The 21,471-nt window shown below is 41.7% G+C and overlaps 1 protein-coding gene across 2 annotated transcripts in view; it reads left to right on the top strand.

Annotated features, from left to right (window-relative positions):
* fgd (faciogenital dysplasia) overlaps nucleotides 1-21,471 on the top strand; it is a 58,521-nt gene that overhangs the window by 17,281 nt on the left and 19,769 nt on the right. For both annotated transcript variants that reach the window (XM_058389898.1, XM_058389899.1), the window contains exons 2-8: nucleotides 10,195-10,356; nucleotides 13,309-13,489; nucleotides 15,159-15,771; nucleotides 19,754-19,849; nucleotides 20,292-20,428; nucleotides 20,868-21,024; nucleotides 21,336-21,471. The exon at nucleotides 21,336-21,471 is cut by the window's right edge and continues 3 nt beyond it. In XM_058389898.1, coding sequence (XP_058245881.1) covers nucleotides 10,195-10,356; nucleotides 13,309-13,489; nucleotides 15,159-15,771; nucleotides 19,754-19,849; nucleotides 20,292-20,428; nucleotides 20,868-21,024; nucleotides 21,336-21,471 — 1,482 coding nt within the window. The remainder of the gene's footprint in view (nucleotides 1-10,194; nucleotides 10,357-13,308; nucleotides 13,490-15,158; nucleotides 15,772-19,753; nucleotides 19,850-20,291; nucleotides 20,429-20,867; nucleotides 21,025-21,335) is intronic.

Here is a 21,471-nt window from a genome sequence, read left to right as displayed (position 1 = left end):
TAAAAGCACCTGCTGAATGAATGAATATAAATGGTAGCTCCGTGGGTGTCATGTAGGCGCCATGTGAGTCAAACTAAATACAGAAAGTTATTTATACTGTTTCTAGGCAAAAATAATACTAATCCTGCTTACTTTCTGGGTTGTGTGTGAATTATCGAGGTTAAAGATAGAACTCAGATATGAGCTCTGTTTTCTGAGCAGCTGATTATCGGAGTCCGGCTTGCAGCTTGCCCAAGCCTCTTTTCTCATTGTACCGACGCTGATCATTGTGTTACGACTATAATCACATTTATAACGCTTGGCCAGTTCTGAGGACCACATGTTGTACGACTCTTTTGTGGCTCATACATCATTTTAAACACACACACACACACACATTACAGGGTCAATATTTGAATATTCAGTCAGCACACACCACACACAGAGTGTCATAGTGTCAAATCCTATTTCCCCAAATCCAACTTCCTCTTTGAGTAAAATGTGTCGCCAGGCCATTCCCACCACCACTTCCCCTACTTTCTCCTGCGCACCCTTCCCTTCCTTTCCTTTCCTCCCCGCTTCTCTCCCCTCCTCTGTTCCTAACTAAATCTCACTTCAAAATGTGGGGGTTTCTGATTGGCCTCGCTGCGTTTCCATGGCGATCACAGCGAATCATGGGTGTGCTCTCGGTGCCCGTGACGTCACCCATCAATCTCCCTAAGCGATGGAGGATGGGAGGAAGACAGGATGAAGAAACTAGGGCTAATTGTGTGTGAATGTGAAAAAGGCATTCAGTGACACACTTTGTTTAGTATTCGTGGGTTTTCCGGGTTGAAGGACAGCAATGTCTTTCTTTCGCTCACACACACGCTCTCACGCACGTGCGCACACACACACCGAACAAGTTAATGAAGAGAGTGAGAACATAAGCTGGTGTTCATTAACAGATTTGTTTTTAAATTCCTTAAAGTAAAAGATCAGCAGGAATTTTTTTTTTTAATCTCTGATAAAGCTTGCCCTTATCGCTCTACTTCATTCCATCTATTAGTCTCTCCCACTTTCGTCTTGCTTCACACCCCTCTCTCATTCTCTCCCTCCTTTCCCTCACTGTCATTAGTTGCTATGGAGACACCTCCCTGGCATTATAGGTCCTCTTGAAAAGATTAGAATGGGAGGAGGGGGCAAATTTTGGGGCTGGACCAATTGTTCGCATAGGGGGGGTAGACGGAGGAAAGGATCAAGGGAAGTGGGGAGGAGTGAAGCAGTCAGGATGGAGAAAGAGTGTGTGTGAGTGTGAAGTAAGCAGAACAAGCTACCACGAGTGTGTATGTGTACGCTTACAAGTTTTACGGATTGAGTCAGACCGGGGAAGAGAGCAAGGCAGTGTGTGTGTGTAACGTGTGTGTGTGTGCGCTCTTTGGACGAGGGTAACTTCTCGTGGAAAAAGGAAGCAGGTGGCAGATGGGAAACAGACATTAACCGGTAAGTTTTTTTTTTGCTACTGCCTGTTACTTTGTAGAGTGTGTGTGTGTTTTCTCAGTCCTGTTTATTTAAATAGTCATGTCAAGAGTTTAATACTCATGCTGATTCCATGTACTGTCCAGTTCATTAACTTTATATCATGAACTTATCACAAGGATGGTTTATTTCCCATAATACACACACACACACACACACACATACATACATACATACACATACAGGTTTTTTTCTTTCTTTTTTTTTGTCATTTAAAATAGAAATACGTGTCAGCTACACCTGCACCGGAGTCTGCGTAAAGCTTTTCACTTCCACACACTGCTCTTTATCAGTCAGATGTTTTACCTAGGTTCAAACAGGTCACACTAATAATTGAGCAGTATTTATGATGCCTACATGTCAATGTTCAGGCTGTGTTTCAAATGTCACATGAACATCACTACCACCCGAGACAGGCGTGTTGTGTTAGTGTAGTGTGGGGTTTCAGACGTAATCTAGTTACCCTGTAGTGACACGGTGTAGCGCAGTCGCAGCGACACGGCCTGAGACGTAACCGGTGCGAGTGTTGTCTCCCAGGCAGCCGTTTCCATGTCGACCCGGCACCGGCTGCACGAGTGTCTGCTTTAAATCATTTTAATTTCAGACAAACTCAAAACAGCCTCTGTTGCAAAATAAATCTTTTTCGAGGCAAAATATATGAACTCTATACTCCTTGCCTTCAAACAAGTAGGGTGTTAAGCCTGTTGTGTCTTACACACACACACCCAGAGCAGTGTGTGTCTGTGTGTATATTAATAAACAACAGCCTTAGCCTGGGAGAGGATCGGGTAGAGCACGGTTGTCATAGTAACAATCACCCCTATGCTTACTCAGTCTGGGGTCTGAACTTTCCCCTTCAAATACCAAGTGCTGTCATGGCTCTTTGTGTGTGTGTGTGTGTGTGTGTGTGTGTGCATGCTTTTATATCCTGGTGGCACCAAATATCCCTACAATGTTGCCAATATCTGACAGTTTTGTCCCTGTGGGGATGGTCAAGCTACTTGTTAGTCAAATGTGTAGCTTTTATTTACAACCCTGAAAGAATCCAGATGTTTCTTTTGGTTTCCTGGTTAGATCAGTTTAGGTGAGCTCTGATTTTAATAATTAGATTTCACAGGGACTGTAGGACAAATGTGTGTGTGTGTGTGTGTGTGTGAAAGAAGATGCATATAAGTCAGAAGCCAGTACTCTTTAGATTTGTAGCAGCATTAAACATGTCTACGTGACAGCATAAAACTCCTGTAACCTGCTGGGCCTCTCTCTTTGATCTCTCTCTTTTTGTCACACACACCTACACACACACACATGCACATACCTACACACATGTGCGCACACACACGCACACACCTATACACACACAGAACCATGACAGCACGTGGCATTGTACAACAAAAAGAAATACAATGTTCTTTGATGCCTACTTTGAATAGTTTCAACTTTTTACAAGAACCTGTATATTACGTTAAGGAATTTTCACACACACACACATACTCTCTGCATATTTGCTTCAGAGCTTGAGTACACCATTAGTGACTACTTAGGCCTCCTTGTGCGTGTGTGTGTGTGTGTGTGAGTGCGCTCGCCTGTTTGAACAGGTCAAGCGTTCACTAAAGTTATTGAAAGTTGCTGTGTTCATGTGCATAATAATAGCTACTGTAAGACTAAGGACACTCGGTACAAGGCCAGACACACACACACACACACGGAGTGAGCTTCACTTTGAAATATAGCTTTATTACAGTATGGGTACTGTACCTGTGTGTAATTCGTGTGAGAGAGAGAGAGAGAGAGAGAGAGAGCAACAGAGACCGAGAGAGAGGGAGAGAGAGCGACTGAGAGACAGACAGAGAGAGAGAGAGGGAGAGAGAGCGACTGAGAGAGACAGACAGAGAGAGAGAGAGAGGGAGGGAGAGAGAGCGACAGAGAGACAGACAGACACAGAGAGAGAGAGAGAGAGAGAGAGAGAGGAAATTCCCACTGGGAAACAAAAATAATTGGAACAGTACTGCCTGGAGTGGATTTAAATGGAATAGTGTGTGTGTGTGAGATGAACTTGTAATGTTCTGTATGAAGTAACATGGTGTGTGTGTGATGAACTTGTAATGTTCTGTATGAAATAACATGGTGTGTGTGTGTCCTCCATCAGTTCTATTCTCTGTAGCTTCTGCTTTAACCAGCTTTATGTTCCACAGACTCAAACATGCAGACTTAAAAACAAGCAGCAGTATTTCACACACTTCTTTATATGGGTGGATATTTCTAATATTCTGCTCCAGTCCGGCTCGGTCCAGTGCCTGTGTTTTATCAGGGCCAGATGGGCAGCTATTCCCGCCTGGTCAAAGTGGCATTTTAGATCTGAGTCACCTCTGACACAACACTTTACTATCCAGATCTGTTTTAGACAGACACACTGCTTCTGAGTCATCTTTCCTAACTCCGCTTTATTGCAGTAACTTTATCTTTAGAGTTTTAGCATCTACTACTTTCTTTTTTCCCCCAAATTTCCCATTTGGCAGCGTATTTGGAGTCAATTTGCAGCCTGAGTACATGACGAGATCTTAAGATATCTGTTGAATCAGAGTGGAAAGTGCATTTCAATCCGGTTTATTTGCACTGAGAGCTAGTGAGCTGGGATTATGTAAAAACATGCACAGTGATACAAAGCTGGAAGTCCCAGTCTACTCCTTAATCTGATAAATAAAACATTTCCATCAATCACTCTGAAACAGTAACAAGATTCTTTCAAGCCTTCTGCTTAATCTTAAGACTCATTTCCATGTATAACATTTAGGCTTGTAAGAAATAATTCATAGTAACTCAGAGCAGGATAGCACACAAGTGGCATTAACAAGAAGCCAGCATTAATCATGGTGAGGCTCTGAATTTCCTACTAAATGTCATATAAGTGAAGGATGAGAAGAGACGCACTGTGTGTTTGTGTGTGTGTTAGACATGTTCTGTCTAATTATTTAGGTCTCCACTGGGCCAGTAAAGCTGTCATTAAAATGGCAGGCCTGGGACACACCTCAGAACATGGACTCCTGCACACACATACACACACCCAGACACACACAGCTACTGCGTCAGCAGGGTTAGAGGACATTTTCTTTTGGACTAGGTAGTTAGGAAGCATCGGCGCACCTCTTCTCCTGTCTGCTGACCTGTTTCCGGGTTTCGGGAGTTTCTAGGGAGTTGCAGGGTTGGGTTTATTGCTTGTGTGTGCATACACAGACATGCGTGTGTCAGCTGATGGACCAGTGTTTTTGATGACAGCAGGATGAGCTGGGTGGGTTGTGGTTCATTTTCCATCTAAACACACACACACACACACACACACACACACACACACACACACACACACACACACGAGAGAGAAAGAGGAGGACAGCAGCAGTGCCAGTTTGGGTAAAGGTTGCCTGGAGATTTTTGTGGCAGGCTGCAGTATGCTGTGCTAATTATCAATGGCACTGACTGCTTCTTCCTCTCCATCTCTCCTCCCTGTGGAGATAATAGTCCACAGGCTCTACTTCTTCCTCTCATTTACTCCTTCTTTCCTATTGCTCCTTGTTTTTTTAAACCCAGCTCTGTCTTTACAGACCCCTTTTCCGTGGCTGAACCAGCAGAGGGTTTTAAGGTTTGAGCTTCCCACACTGGCACCACTTCATGGACAAAACCATTATTTATTAAATGTTTCCTAATGAACCCAGCGCCAGTGGAAGAGTAATAATAACATCCATGCAAGTGAGCTAAAGGATAGGATTTATGCTGCGTTGGCTTGTTTGTGCTCTGTGTTTGCCTGTCTGACTGCCTTGCCTGTCTGTCTGCCAGTCTGTCTGTCTGCCTCTCTTCTTATTTGTCTCTCTGTCTATCTGCCTGCCTATGTGCTTATTTGTCTGCCTGTCTATATGCTTATTTTTCTGCCCACCTGTCTATCTGCTTATTTGTCTGCCAGCCTGTCTGCTTATCTGTTTATTTGTCTATCTGTCTGTCTGCTTGTCTGTGTGTCTGTCTATTTGTCTATCTGCTTATGTGTCTGCCTGTCTGCCTGTCTATCTATCTGCTTATTTGTCTGTCTGCCTGTCTGTCTGTTTGTATGTCTGTCTGCTTATTTGTGTGTCTGTCTGCCTATCTGCTTATTTGTCTGTCTGCCTGTCTGTCTGCCTATCTGCTTATTTGCCTGCCTGCCTGTCTGTCTGCTTCCTGTCTGTCTGTTTGCCTGGTAAGACCTCGGGGCCTTTTATGTGGCATTGCTTACCTTCTGTATTTATTCCTGTGTGGTGTTTATTTGTATTTATTTGCATATTTCTATATTTCTGTCTGTGTGAATGAGGTCTTCATGAGACTCTGAGTTTGCATTAGTGTCCAGGTACAGTTTGTAATTACGGTGTGCTTTATCTATCTAAAATAGACCACCGAATCTGAATCTGCTCACGTCAAGCTTGAGTTTGAGAGTGTCTGGATTTTTGCGTGTGAATATATACATATGCAGAAGTGGTATGTGGTTATTTGGTTCCTCTAAATGAAGGCTGGGGAAATTTGAATTCCACTTGGAAGAACAATGCATCTAAAGTAACGTGAATTCAGCAGAGGTTTGTCCTCCCATTGATAAAATTCTGGAGCAGGCTTCATATTATGGTAACTGTCTGTTTGTGATTAGCATGTTGTTAAGCTATGCATACACTGATATTCACGTCTTGTATTTACTCTTATAATATACACAGATCAACAGGAAAAATGGGCAACAATCTGAGCAACTGTGACAACGGCTGTACTGCGATGCAGGTTAATACCTACCAAAAGTGGTCCAAGGAAGCACAAGCAAGGAACAGAGTCAAGACTAGCCTGTCTGGCAAGATTCCCACAGAAGAGCTATTGTAGCACAAATGCCTGAAAACGTTAATGCTGGCTGTGATGGAAATTGTTATGATGAAAGATTGCTAGTCACAGCTATGTTGCTGCAGACCCATGCTGACCCCTGTATACCAGCGAAAGCACCTACAGTGGGCACGTGAACATTAAACCTGGAACATGAAGCAACAGAAGAAGGTGACCTGGTCTGTTGAGCCACTATAAATCTCTTTTACCTCATGTAGATGGTGCAATGCTCTGGGCAATGTTCTGCTGGGAAACCTTGAGTTCTGATGTGGATGTTATTTTAACATGTACTGCCTATCTAAACATTGCTGCAGATCAAGTCAGCTCCTTCATGGCAACATTGTTCCCTAATTGTCCTCTTTCAGCAGGAAAGCAGTTCACTGTGTAATCTTACTGGCCGCTTTATTAGACACACCTTCCTTGCTGGTTCACATTCTAACCAGTGGTGGACTTGGTGTTCCTTGTTACCTGATGAACAGGGTACAGAGACGGGTGACAACTCTGAGGAACAACAATCGGGATAGAGTGACCAATCGATCAAACTGAAGCTATATTTAGAGTACCGTGTATGAGTGCAGATATAACCTGCTAGAAGTGTATGGGGTAGGGCTAGTAGGTGTAACTTTAATTGAAGTGAAATTCATTCTCGTTGTAATCCTTGGGAGATTTTGTAATGGTGTCATAGGAAGGTCAGACTAAATAGGTTTGTGGGTGTGTGCCTTGACGTCAGACACCTAGAGGCACATCCTGGGTGGATAAACCTTTACACACAAGATCAGAAGAGTTGAGCTTTGGAGAAGATCATTTTCCTCTGCCAGCTTTCTATTCTGCAGATTTATGTTAAATGATTCACAATTCTTTAGGCCACTTTGCACAAAACATGTTTAGTGCCTCTACTGGTTTTGTTTTTGTAATCAGGCCCACACTCTGAACTAATTCACTCGCCCTGATTTAGATGACCTGATATTTAGTCTTAGCCTACTTTTGCACGCTTTGTTTGTTCTCTTTTCCTCCGTCACAGACACACACACTGAATCATTTAGAGATGGGGAGAGACCGAGGCGGAAGGGAAGTAGACTGTATCTCCCTCTGGTCTGATTTAAAAAAGACTCTGTGCATCTGTGTGTGTTGTATCTTTTCATCAGAAAGACTTGTACCTCTGTTTCTTTCTAATTTGCATTTATCTCTTTCTTTTAAATCTACATTTTTTACGACAACTCGTAGACTTTACATCCCAGTATGATTCGGACCTTGTGCCTCCGAGATCATAACAGATGACTTTACTTCAGGGGCTGCTGGGAAGTTTAATCATACGGTGTCTCTGCTTTCTTTATGTCTTTCTTTCTGTCACCCAGTCATATTTATGGTGCTTCTGCTGAGGAAAGTTAAACAAGGTCTGTAATAGAGTCGTATATAACCACTTGCAGTGTACTGCTACCGTGATAGAGACCCGAGGCGACACCAGCGTACAAGCCAGTAACTTTCCCAGAGTTGACGGTAATGGTGCAATCAAACCATTGAAACAGAATGTGAGAAAAACCAATTTCAGTTCACTTCTCACTTACCGACAGGAGTCTGCACCGCTATAGGGTGCAGTGGTGCCAGTATGCAATGATGCAGCATGTGTATATGTGTATATATATGTGTATATTTAAAGGAAGCATGTCTGTGCAACAGGTTGAAAGAGGACTTTATGATGATAAATAAAGTCGCTGCAGGCAGTTATCTGAACTACAGTGATGTGGTGAATGAAAACAGTTGGGGAAATGGCTGGTGGTTAGAAATAGAAATTGTTTCAGGTCTCACACTGGTAGGCTGAACATTTCTGATTGTTCTGTATTGTAGTTAAATACCCAGATCATTCATAACCATTAATTAGATAGCATTAGTGATTAATTCTGTCTAAACAACCTCCTATTAAGAGTCCTTCATTTAAAGTACTTTTACAAGATTGTGTCAAATTATGTCAAATAATTATTTTCTGCTTTAGAGCTAAAGCATTGCATTCTCTCTCTCTCTCTCTTTTCTGTCTGTCTGTCACTCTCTCTCTCTCTTTCTGTCTCTCTCTCTCTCTCTCTCTCTCTCTCTCTCTCTTTCATTCTCTCTCCCCCTTTTATCTCTCTATTTGTCTGTCTCTTTCTATTTCTCTCTCACTCCCAGAAATACAAACACACACACACACACACACACACACACACATACACACACACACATAGTAGGTTTGGCAGGTGCTTTTCTAGACCGCTTAGGCCAGCAGGTGCAGTGTAACAGCATAAGTGATTTTTTTTTGCGCGCTCTCACCTGGCAACAGGAGTGTGTGTGTGTGTGTGTGTTTGTGTACATTCTGCCGAAACAGCAGGTTTCTAGAGGGAGGGAACTGGAAGTGCAGTTACCTCCCAAACACGCAAACACCTGCTCCTCCCAGGCAGTTTCAGAGGGAGTGTTTAGGGAGAAATGGAGTGAACTGGTTTGGAATTAAACATTACAGAAAGGAGTGAAGGAAACCTAATTCTTTTACTTTTCTTTCCCATTCTTACCATCACCTCTGTTTTATTGATCTATTCCTGGTTTACGGAGAAGATCATGGATTAACCTATAATATTAACTTGAAGCATTTCACCAAAAAAAGGTAAAATTCTGGGGTTTTTTCTTCCTTATACCGTGGGCATATTGTAACTGATGCTATGCAGATTTACTTATTCATAGTATATAGTTCTTCTTTTTTTAATCAGTATGACTAGTTTTAAGAAGATAAAGTTCTTAAGCCCTGTGAATGTCAATGACCCGGTCTTGTAAAGTAAAACAGTAATTTCTGAGTACTGTTCCAGCCAAACAGATTTATCCCAGGGTTTTATTTCCTTGAGACAGGGTCTAGTTTAAAACAGGGTCTACAGATTGTCTGAGATTTGACTATTATATGAAAAACAATATAAAACATGACAATTACCAAACATATCGTGAAACAGCAATATGAAGTAGCTGTGGTTTAACTTGGACATGTAGTCAGAGTTTGTAAGGGAATATCAGGCATAAAAACATTTACCTACAGTAAAACTTGATGTATACCTGATGAAAGAGAAACAAGACTGTAACCGTTCTGGTGATGTGACCCAGGCTTTGACCTATTTTCCACGAGATTTCAAGGATTTTTAACTGCGGTTTTTAGAAAAAGGAATCTGAAATGAATTTGCCCAGTGGCAGATCTGCTCTCAGACAGTTCACCTCACCCTCAGGGATTTGTCTTATCTTTGGGTTCACAACTTCCAAGGAGAAATTTCCACCGCTGTCGTTAGCGTATGGCTAGTGGGAATTCTGTGGCAGATGGGAACGTTGGGCTGGGAAGCGAAACGGTTCATTAATGTGGGTAAAAAAAAAAGAGGAAAGCTGATTACACGTTGGCCTAGAGCACAGTGAAAAATCCAGGACAACCGACAGATGAACCTGTGTGTGTGTGTGAGTGAAGGATGTTCGAGGTGAATAATAATTTATGGAAGCTTTTAGCAAGCACACTCAAACAAATATTCAGTAATTAAAATTATTAAGTGATGACTTAACCAGAGCATTTTCAGGCTCCTTGGGTATAAATAGTTCCTATTAAGAAAGACCCTGATACTCAACCTGTAGGCGGAGCTACTGACTGAATTTGGCCCTGATCAAATAAGAGAAATTTCGTATCCGTAAATTCTGGTGATTGGGGACCTGGTAAAGGTCAAGCATCTCCTCTAGTTTCAGGTATTCTGGTAAAAGAAAGAGCCACTGTGTTAAGCGTGTTGAATCTTAGCCATTTGTTTTGTTTTTTCCTCTCCCTCTCTCTTTTCCTAGACCTCTCCTCCTCGCTCATACAGTATTCCTGTGGATCATTGGACTTGGTGTTGAAAAAGACATCCTCACCTCTTTCCAGATCATGTCACAAACACATTGTTGGGAAGCCCTGCCAAGATCCTTCAGCTGCGCCAAGCAAGCCAACATCACAGAGACCTCAAGGTACATGCAGACCATCACCTGCTTATCCAGGCATGTGACAAGGGCTTTGTTTGTCCTTAAGTGAGGACAGCTCATTTCCTGTCAAAGTTGTGTGAACATAGTGTGGTGCGTCACGCTGCTCTTAATTCATGTTTAATATCTATAAAATATAAATATCTACATCTGTCTAGTTGTGACCTGTACACTAAATGTGTAATAGTAACAGAAAGTGTTAGGCTTTCCACTTAATTATATATCGTATACACAGTATAGTATATGATTTTACTTGCTTCCAGACTGCCCCACCGTTGTGGAACTAAAGCTGCGTCCCAAATCGTACGCATACTTATGCACTATTCTATGTCATTCCGTAGTATAAATAGTGTGAGTAGTACGTTGACACTGAAAATCCAACATGATGAAGTGCACTTCAAGTTAACCGGATGATGCACTTATCATTCAACAAAGACAAAACAAAGTGTGGAATGTTGGACACTTCATGAACTCGATACTCGCAGCTTTGTTTACGTAGTGGAAGAGGGGGCGGGGCTACCAGGCGTTGGCGCTGGATGAGCAAAAAAATCACAAGATGGCCAGCAACACTTTAGGTGAAAAAATTCACCTTACACTGCTAAAGCTAGCCTTCATTTGACGTCATTTGCCATCAGCTTCTACTTCTGGTGACTAAAAAGTGTTCCATTTGAGACGATGTTTCCCCTTCTGCAGTTCATACACTAGACAATAGACTGCGTAGTCTGAGTGCGTAGTCGGTCGTTTGGGACGCAACTTAAATTGCTTCAGTGTGAGACAGCACTTATCTCTTCCGTCCAGCTCAGGTTAGGTTTTGGTTTATACTCTAATCAATCATTTTTAGTGTTATGTTTTACAAGAACCAGGCTAAGGCCAGAACCACAAAACAGACACTTTAGAAGGAACATCTGGAACGGCTGGTCTCGTGTTTTTTTTTTAAGTGTGCTTTAAGGGAAGATGATTGATCAAACCTGTTACCTATAGAACCTATAGAACAGTAAAAATTTTACTTATTCCAAACCATCACATCAGAGCTACACTGTGACTATGCTGTACCTGTGTGTGTGTGTGTGTGTGTGTGTGTTGAATTCACAATTGCTCATTGGGGTTACACAAAATACTGAACTGAAAAAGTGTCGCATAGCAAATTACTGAAAATGGTTTCTAAGGGACAACACAGGGACATGATCGTGTAAAGTATTACAAATAGGAATGCTCAGAGTTAACGGTCCATGCTGGTATGACATCAGAGCAGTGATAACATGAGAGCCAGGCCATTTTGGGAAGAAAAACTGATCGACAGCATTTCTTTGGAAAAATGTGTCATATGTGATGTTTTGTTTTTTTTTTATCAGTGAGTTTAATCGAAACATCTTGTCATTGTGGCTTATAAATTTCAAATACCAACATTTCAGTTCCTCATCAAGAGTTGTGTAGTAATGGCCGTATGTTTTAATCTTATAAGTTTGTTTTATGAAGAAAACACTACTAATGTATTAGTGTAGGATAGACTATGTGCACTATCATCAGTCACACAATCGCTTCATACGCTGCCTTTTTTTTTGCTTGCAATTTGTGCAGCTATTTCTCCAATTAATTTAATCACATTTTTATTTTTAACTTATTCCATCTTTTTTCTGTTTTAATTTTTTCAAAATCCCCCCCTTGTGACCCTATTCTGATTGATTATAGTTTTGATAAAACGGACAGTCGTAGAAAGCCTTTTATTGAATTTGAATTATAAAGTGCAACAAATAATTTAGTAATAGAGAATAAAACTTATTGTCTATGTAAAGCATCAAGTCTTTGCCTTCGTAAGCAAACTTACTGATAAAAGCTTAAACATGCTGTAAATACGGTATTTCTTCATTTCTATTTCCTGTTTCTATTTCCTTGTTTTTGCAGTTTCCTTTTTTTTCCTTTCCCTGCTATCATTTTAGTACTCGCAGTGATGTTCTTAACCTTGTATGGGTTTTAAAGTAGGCTTAGACGTGTTTTCTCTGTCTTTTGTAAGTCTAAGCAGTGTTTTAAATAATCCTGAAACCCTCAGGGCATCCCACCAGGGGGCATTGTCAGATGTGAAGTACCCCTTTTTCTTAAGTCTATCCTTCCACTTGTTTGTTAGTTTAGTCTGGTTTCTATAATTAATAGGGTACTCTAGCATGATTGCTAACATTTCAAACCAATGATCCGGGGTCAGGTGTTGGCTTGAAGCGTTAACTTGAACCTTGCTGTGTTTTTGGCCACGGTGGTAGTTAAAGACCGGTCTTAGTATTAAAAGTCCCTTTTTTTTTAGTCACATGTAGGTTACAAAAGAAACCTAAAGAGTGTTTCTGGAATTCATCACTTCTGTGCATTCTAGCTGTTGTAATTCACATGTGTGTATGTACATGTTTTTTCGAAGTCTTTTTCAGTGGTAGTGAGAGAGGGAGAGGAAGGAAGTGTGAAGAGCACCGCTCAGAAATACTGCTCATATCTGCACACAAGCCTGAGTCTAGTGTCCGTCTCGCATATGCACATGATCAAACTCACACTATACAAGTATAGACTCATTTTATACATAATGCATGTTGTGCGTTTCTGCACAGAGCCTTTGCTCTCAGAGGGACATATAAAACTTTGTGGGTTTGTGTTCTGATGAGTGTATTCTTGTGCAACCGCGGTATGACTGATTTCTACTTCCTGTTCACAGAGCAGGAAGCGTTTGCGTGTGTGAACGGCTAGTCTGCACCTTTTTGCTGTCTGTCTGTAGAACGCTGTTAGTTTCTCTCTGATCGCTGGTCTCAGACTTCACAATATGGAGGCTTCATCATACGGTCATATGCTGAGTAACTCGAACTGGACCATCACGCTGCAAAGACTTTGACTTTTTTTTTTCTTTTTTCCTTCTCCTGTCTTTTTTTTTTTATTATTATTTTTAATTTATTTCTTTTCTCTTCTAAGTGCCCCCTAAGCCCAGACACATTCAGGCTTTGCGGCAGGACAAGCAGCAACAGCAAATCCCTCCAGCACCTTGTCGTCCTCTCCCGATCCCTCCACCCAAACCAAAAACCCTCACATCCAAGCAGCAGAAGCATCCTGCCAAGAGTGTGTGCCTCCTCATTGAGAAGTTTGAAAACTCCAGGTAAGGATAAAGTGTTTGGATATGTATATCTTTGAAATCAATTCTGATGTTTTTAGAGGATCATTGCTATATCTTATTGCTGCACAGCTGAGCTGTGTGTGCAGATATATGTTCTTGGTCATCAGAAATGTTTGCTGATATGATTCATTCTGCCTCATCTGCTGTTTTCTCACCATACTTCTCCATTTTATACTCTTTCTTTTCAAGATAACAAGGTAGTGCTTCATTGACAAGAGATCAAGTTTTAAATGAATGTCTTTTATATGTTCATACTTCTATATATAAACTGAACCTGCTGTTGAAACGTTATAAGAGTTGCTTTATCGTACATCCTACTACTGTAAATGCACCGTCTTCAGGTCGGGCTTATTAAGGCACCAAAAGTGTGTCTTGACAGCCTGTAAAGTACGTTGTCTTTTCCGTAACTTCACATGCGTAACAGAGTGCTGGATTTCAAATGATTTATCTACAAAATACTCACATTGCATCCACCCACCTAACGTCAGCTTGAGTTGCATTTAACTAGCTTTACTGCTTATGTTGCTTTGTAACCCAGATTCCCGTTGATGACAATAGTCGCATAGTGACCACACAGGATGCTCAAAAATAACTCTACCGTAATCGTAAATGTAATTAGCAATACCCGAAACAAAGCGCCAGCCATGAATTTCTCATGCGCTTCTGTATACATACTGCTGATTTGGTTACTTGATTTTCTTGATACTTTTTATTAGTTCACTTCAGGTTAGGGGGCATGATCAGGATAAGGGTCTTGATCAGGATAAGGGTCTTGAGCAGGTTAAAGGTTTCGAGAAGGTTGGGCGCTTGATCAGGATATGGGTCTTGAGCAGGTTATGGGTCTTGAGCAGGTTACAGGTTTCGAGAAGGTTGGGGGCTTGATCAGGATATGGGTCTTGAGCAGGTTAAAGGTCTTGAGCAGGTTACAGGTTTCGAGAAGGTTGGGGGCTTGATCAGGATATGGGTCTTGATCAGGATATGGGTCTTGAGCAGGTTATGGGTCTTGAGCAGGTTAAAGGTCTTGAGCAGGTTACAGGTTTCGAGAAGGTTGGGGGCTTGATCAGGATATGGGTCTTGAGCAGGTTATGGGTCTTGAGCAGGTTAAAGGTCTTGAGCAGGTTACAGGTTTCGAGAAGGTTGGGGGCTTGATCAGGATATGGGTCTTGATCAGGATATGGGTCTTGAGCAGGTTATGGGTCTTGAGCAGGTTATGGGTCTTGAGCAGGTTACAGGTTTTGAGAAGGTTGGGGGCTTGATCAGGATATGGGTCTTGATCAGGATATGGGTCTTGATCAGGATATGGGTCTTGAGCAGGTTACGGGTCTTGAGCAGGTTACGGGTCTTGAGCAGGTTACGGGTCTTGAGCAGGTTAAAGGTCTTGAGCAGGTTACAGGTTTTGAGAAGGTTGGGGGCTTGAGCAGGATATGGGTCTTGAGCAGATTAAGGGTTTCTTGAGCAGATTAAGGGTTTCTTGAGCAGATTAAGGGTCTTGAGCAGATTAAGGGTCTTGAGCAGGCTTAGGGTCTTGAAAAGGTTAAGGGTCTTGCTCAAGGCCCAAGCAGTATTTTTCATGGCAGTCCTGAGATATTCTCTTCATTCAGCTGAAAAAAAATAAAAGCTAATATTTGTATACGTTTTTGTTTCCTTTCAGGGCCCCAATTCTGGGAGTCCAAACCAAAAGTGCCCTCCGGTTGCACCTGAGGATGGAGGCGCCTGAAATCACAGAACAGCCTCAGTTTAGTGAGTCCGAAGGGAACGACCCTGGGAACATTGCACTTAAAAAGGATATGGAATTGCCCTCTTTAGACTTTTTACATATAGCCTGCATCCACGACTCAGGCAGTCAAGATAACCTTGACCAAGAGTGCCACAGCGGGGATTTGGACATTAATCACAGTGACTCTGATGATACCCACAACAACACAGAGCACACAGTTAAAGACCGAGATCACAGCAGTATCGACACAGGACATGATGGAAGTTTAATAGGTGGCCCGTGTGAAGGGCAGGTTAACAATGTGACAGAAGCAAACGGAAAGATCCCAAATCGCGACAGCGGAATAGACAGCCCGTCCTGCGGAGCCGAGGGAGAGGCATTTTCAAACGAGGTCCCCATCGAAGAGGAAGACAGGAACGACAGCATAGCTACAGAAACAGAGAGTGTGTCTTGCATCACCACTAGCAACAAGCGGGACTCAACACAGGACGAAGATAGCGACTTGGATGAAGGAAGCAGTGAAGAACCTGAGAGCCTAGAAGTCAAAGTAAGATCATATACGTGCAACACACACAAGCTATCACTGGTATTAGTGTGTAGTCAAGACTTATTACAGCATGACACATTAGCATGGCGTAGCGTTGGCATATGTAACCTCATGCCAACTTCCTGTTTTTCCCATTTTTCTTCCTTTATGAAGTAGCTTCTGTGTTTTGATAAGTTTGGAGATGCAGAAAATGACATTTTTGAGCTGATATCGTAACCACATTGGCCTGGCCACTAGTGATTCAGTGTGGTGTGAAATGTGTGTGCATGTGTGTGGTAATGTGTGTTCATGGTCTGTGTGTATGCATGTAGTGTGTATATGCATAGAGTGTCTGTGTGTTCATCAAGAGTGTGTGAATGGAGTGTGTGTGTGCATGATGTGTGTTCATGGAGTGTGTGTGTGTGCATGATGTGTGTTCATGGAGTGTGTGTGTGTGCATGATGTGTGTTCATGGAGTGTGTGTGTGTGCATGATGTGTGTTCATGGAGTGTGTGTGTGTGTGTGCATGATGTGTGTTCATGGTCTGTGTGTATGCATGTAGTGTGTATATGCATAGAGTGTCTGTGTGTTCATCAAGAGTGTGTGAATGGAGTGTGTGTGTGCATGATGTGTGTTCATGGAGTGTGTGTGTGCATGATGTGTGTTCATGGAGTGTGTGTGTGTGCATGATGTGTGTTCATGGAGTGTGTGTGTGTGCATGATGTGTGTTCATGGAGTGTGTGTGTGTGCATGATGTGTGTTCATGGAGTGTGTGTGTGTGCATGATGTGTGTTCATGGAGTGTGTGTGTGTGTGCATGATGTGTGTTCATGGAGTGTGTGTGTGTGTGTGTGCATGATGTGTGTTCATGGAGTGTGTGTGTGTGCATGATGTGTGTTCATGGAGTGTGTGTGTGTGTGTGCATGATGTGTGTTCATGGAGTGTGTGTGTGTGTGTGTGTGCATGATGTGTGTTCATGGAGTGTGTGTGTGTGTGCATGATGTGTGTTCATGGAGTGTGTGTGTGTGTGCATGATGTGTGTTCATGGAGTGTGTGTGTGTGTGTGCATGATGTGTGTTCATGGAGTGTGTGTGTGTGTGTGCATGATGTGTGTTCATGGAGTGTGTGTGTGTGTGTGTGTGCATGATGTGTGTTCATGGAGTGTGTGTGTGTGTGTTCATGGAGTGTGTGTGTGTGTGTGCATGATGTGTGTTCATGGAGTGTGTGTGTGTGTGTGCATGATGTGTGTTCATGGAGTGTGTGTGTGTGTGCATGATGTGTGTTCATGGAGTGTGTGTGTGTGTGCATGATGTGTGTTCATGGAGTGTGTATGTGTGTGTGTGTGCATGATGTGTGTTCATGGAGTGTGTGTGTGTGTGTGTGTGTGTGCATGATGTGTGTTCATGGAGTGTGTGTGTGTGTGCATGATGTGTGTTCATGGAGTGTGTGTGTGTGCATGATGTGTGTTCATAGAGTGTGTGTGTGTGTGCATGATGTATGTCCATGGAGTGTGTATGCATGATGTGTGTTCATAGAGTGTGTGTGTGTGTGCATGATGTATGTCCATGGAGTGTGTATGCATGATGTGTGTTCATAGAGTGTGTGTGTGTGTGTGTGTGTGTGTGCATGATGTATGTCCATGGAGTGTGTATGCATGATGTGTGTTCATAGAGTGTGTGTGTGCATGATGTATGTCCATGGAGTGTGTATGCATGATGTGTGTTCATAGAGTGTGTGTATGTGTGCATGATGTATGTCCATGGAGTGTGTATGCATGATGTGTGTTCATAGTGTGTGTGTGTGTGTGCATGATGTATGTCCATGGAGTGTGTATGCATGATGTGTGTTCATAGAGTGTGTGTGTGTGCATGATGTATGTTCATGGAGTGTGTATGCGTGGTTGTTTGTGTGTAGTCTGTGGTGATGAGTTGAGTACCCATAAACAGTGGAACTGTTTTTAGATGAGATTAATCTTGTCATCTAGCAGAATGGCACTGACTGCTGAGGTGAGGATAGCAGTAAAGCACTAAGAGTCCAGAGACATGGATTAATGTCATCAATTACTGTACACTACAGGCTTAATGTAAGACCTTCTTGGACATGCAACATCAATCTTTTTTTTTTATACCGTCTAGTAAATATTGATATGATGAATTCTATACAGTACAAGTAAACAGGGTGTAGATGAAGTGGTGTGTTAGTGAACATGGCTCCAGATCTGAGTGCCACTACAGTACAAGTGAATGTAAGGTGCAAGCAGAAGAATGTGTGAAATTGTACATTTCCTCTGGGGAATTTGAGGAAAAGGGATTGAGCCGACAGGAGACTGAAAACTTTCATCATGGTGACACCGAGCCTGTTGGACTCTATTTCCTCTATTATTGGTATTGTTGGTTAAGGCTGTATTAGCAGTCTACAGTATGAGCTCATATCAAACAACCAGGCTTAAAGGAAAAATGTATGTAGGTATGTAAAAGACAGACACGTCTCCTCCTCCCACCTGTCGTCTCTCAGCACCGGTGAAAACTCCATTTCTCTTTCTCTCTAGTAACAAGGTATGTCGCTAGTTTCCGGAATGGCTCTAGCGTCAGTCATTTCATGCCGTCTTTTGTTTACGCATTGTGTCTTCCTGTTTTGTATTCTGACAGGTTACAGGCAAAACCTGTACAAGGTTCAGCTCTTTCTACGGTCTATATGTCTCGAGCTGTCTATCTCTTTCCTTTTATCCTTCAGTCTTTTCTTCCCCAATCATTTGCATTTTACTGAAAAAGCCTCTAGAAATGGACACGTTTACAGCGCAGTGAAACTCTGGAACAAAGCGCCACAGGTGTGGTATAAAAAAGCCAAGAACAAACTAGTGTTCAGTCTCAGATTTCATTCAATAATACAAGATGTTGACCAACAGGTTCGCTTTATATTAAGGTCGAGGACCCACATTTGGGATGTATTTGATCTTTGAGTCTAGCAGCTTAATGTACGATGAGGTCTTCTATAATAGAGATATCGTTCAGTTAAGAGCAGCAGAAACAGTAGCAAGATGTATTAAGTGCTTGTTTGTTTGTTTTGTCATCCAGGTGTGTCAGGAAGCATTTGTTCTTTCATTCTGATCTCCACCGGAAAACGTCCTACACATGTATGCACCCACAGAACACACCCTAACAGCTTGTGTGTGTGTGTGTGTGTGTGTGTGTGTAATGTGACATTTTTAGTAATTCAGGTATCATGGCTGGCACGTTTACAAGAAGGAGAGACTAAAAAATGCTGAAAGGGAAGAAAGTAAATGATGAGTAGCCAAGTTCTGTGTTTGCCTCCGGGGTGTATTAAGCCCTACTGTAAGGTTTTTTTTTGGGCAAACATCTTTACCCATCATCCCTTATTTCCTGATCTAGTCTTTATAGCACCGTTCTCAAACACAAGGTCACTTTAAAACCATGATATTTTTCTGGCTTGTATAGGACGAGTTACAGTGAAAGCACAAAAACTAATGATATAGAAGCCATTTTTGTGCTTGAGGAAATTGTATTATGATGGACTTGTTAATGTGAAAGCTCCAGATTTATAAAAATCTTCTTTATATTACATTATTTCTTATTATATTATATAATATTATATGATTTTATATTGTTTGCTACTGTTTACTCTTCGTGAATATTGCTGTTCTGTGAAGAGGGTCGGTGGTGATGGGTTAGGATGGGAACTAGTTTTTGCACCACAAGAATATGAAAACAACTTGTACCCTTCACATGAGTTAGGATACAAGGACAGTCTTTTGAACATGTTATATTTGTGCTTAAACAATTAAACATAATATATTGGTATTGAATCATCACTTTAAGCTCTAACCAGACACACACCACGCATCGTTTTAGCCTTTTCATCACTCAAATCAAGGTTTCACACCATGTACTCAATAACCCCCAGACGTCTCTTACAGAGAAAAACCTCAGTGAGCATCGTGCAATGGCTGAGTAATATTACGTTTCTCATCTCATTTTCATTCACAGTGTTCGCAGTCAGAATCTCAGAAGCTGTTCAACATCGCTCAAGAACTCCTCCATACAGAGGAAGCTTATGTGAAACGACTCAACCTGCTCGATCAGGTAAACTGGCTTACACACCGCCTCACACATCTACTTCCTGTCCGAGACGACTTATTTCCTTTTGTGATCCCTTGCTTCTTAACCCGAAAACCCCAAACCCCTGTACTATTAGTTTTGAGAGACTCATGTTTCTATATTCAATTTCAAGACAAGTCAAATAAATGATACTTGGATTATATTCTTTGTCAAAATAGTCAGCATGAAATGGATGGAACGCAGATCTCAAATCAGTTGTTGCAGCCTTTTTGACTGAAGGGTACAAAAGTTTAATCGTAATATAATGGTACCTTTTGTAGTTAACAGGACAAGAAGGATAAAGATTGTGTCTTTATTTACTTATTAAATCTTTATATACTGACCTACTTTTTTTCAGGAGAAGAGTTTACAGAACCTTTTTTTATTGGTAACTGAGGTCTTTCTCTCTCTATCTATCTCATTATAGGTGTTCTGTACTAAGTTGACCGCAGCAGGGATTCCTACAGATGTGATTAATGGGATTTTCTCAAACATCTCCTCCATCTACTGCTTCCACAATCAGTTCCTGTTGCCTGAGCTACAGACACGGATTACTCAAGAGTGGTGAGGTTTCTTTAATTCTGCCATGACGTAAATGCGAAAGATGATAGATAGATCATTAGTATACACCAAAACATGAAAAGAAACTAAAATATAAACCCACCATATAGCATAGCATATGTGATTAATTGACACAGTTCACTTCAAGGTTGAACTTTTCCTTCATGTTGTTGTTGGTTGTTTCTTGTTATATTCTAAAAAGTTATTAATGGTCTTTCACAAAAATGACGTGTATGTGCATGCACATATTTACACTTTACATTTAGGTATGGGTGCAAATATTTATGTAAGTTTAATATAGAGGCAAATGCCCTTTTCATCCTTATCTGTGATGCTGGATAAATGTGGTGTGTGTGAGATTCTGTCACAATGGCTTTACAGTATCAGTTTTGTACAGGGGATCGCATGCGCCATTGTGTTTGTGTATCTGTCTGCCTTACAGGAACACAAATCCACGTATTGGTGACATCCTGCAGAAGTTAGCTCCGTTTATGAAGATGTACGGGGAATACGTCAAAAACTTCGACCCTGCAATGGACTTGGTCAACACGTGGACCCAGAGGTCAACCCAGTTCAAAAGCGTGGTTCAGAATATCCAGGTCAGGGACAGAGTATGGATGTGTGTTATTAATGAGCTGGGAGTTGTATGAGAATCATCAGTACATTTGACCTGTTAGTAAAACTACTTACTTACTGTTAAAGCCACGATCAAATAAACCCTCTTAGTAACTAGATTGCTAATTTTGTGACCTCAGCTGAAGACTGGAATATTCTTGCTAGCTGTCATGATGTTATTATTTTTCACTAGAACTTTGTCTAAGACAGTGAGAGAGAAAAAAACAACACTCTAGCTGGTGAATACTCAGCTGTATTTGTGTGTGTGTGTGTGTGTGTGTTTGTGGGCATGCAGAAGCAGGATGTATGTGGTAACCTGACATTGCAGCATCACATGTTGGAGCCAGTGCAGCGTATTCCACGTTATGAACTCCTCCTTAAAGACTACCTAAAGAAACTCCCCAGTGATGCACCAGATAGAAGAGATGCTG

Source organism: Hemibagrus wyckioides, linkage group LG05 (genome assembly GCF_019097595.1).
Source record: "Hemibagrus wyckioides isolate EC202008001 linkage group LG05, SWU_Hwy_1.0, whole genome shotgun sequence".
Lineage (NCBI taxonomy): Eukaryota > Metazoa > Chordata > Actinopteri > Siluriformes > Bagridae > Hemibagrus > Hemibagrus wyckioides.
The sequence above is the reverse complement of the archived record's forward strand: the minus strand, read 5'-3'. Positions and strand labels throughout refer to the sequence as shown.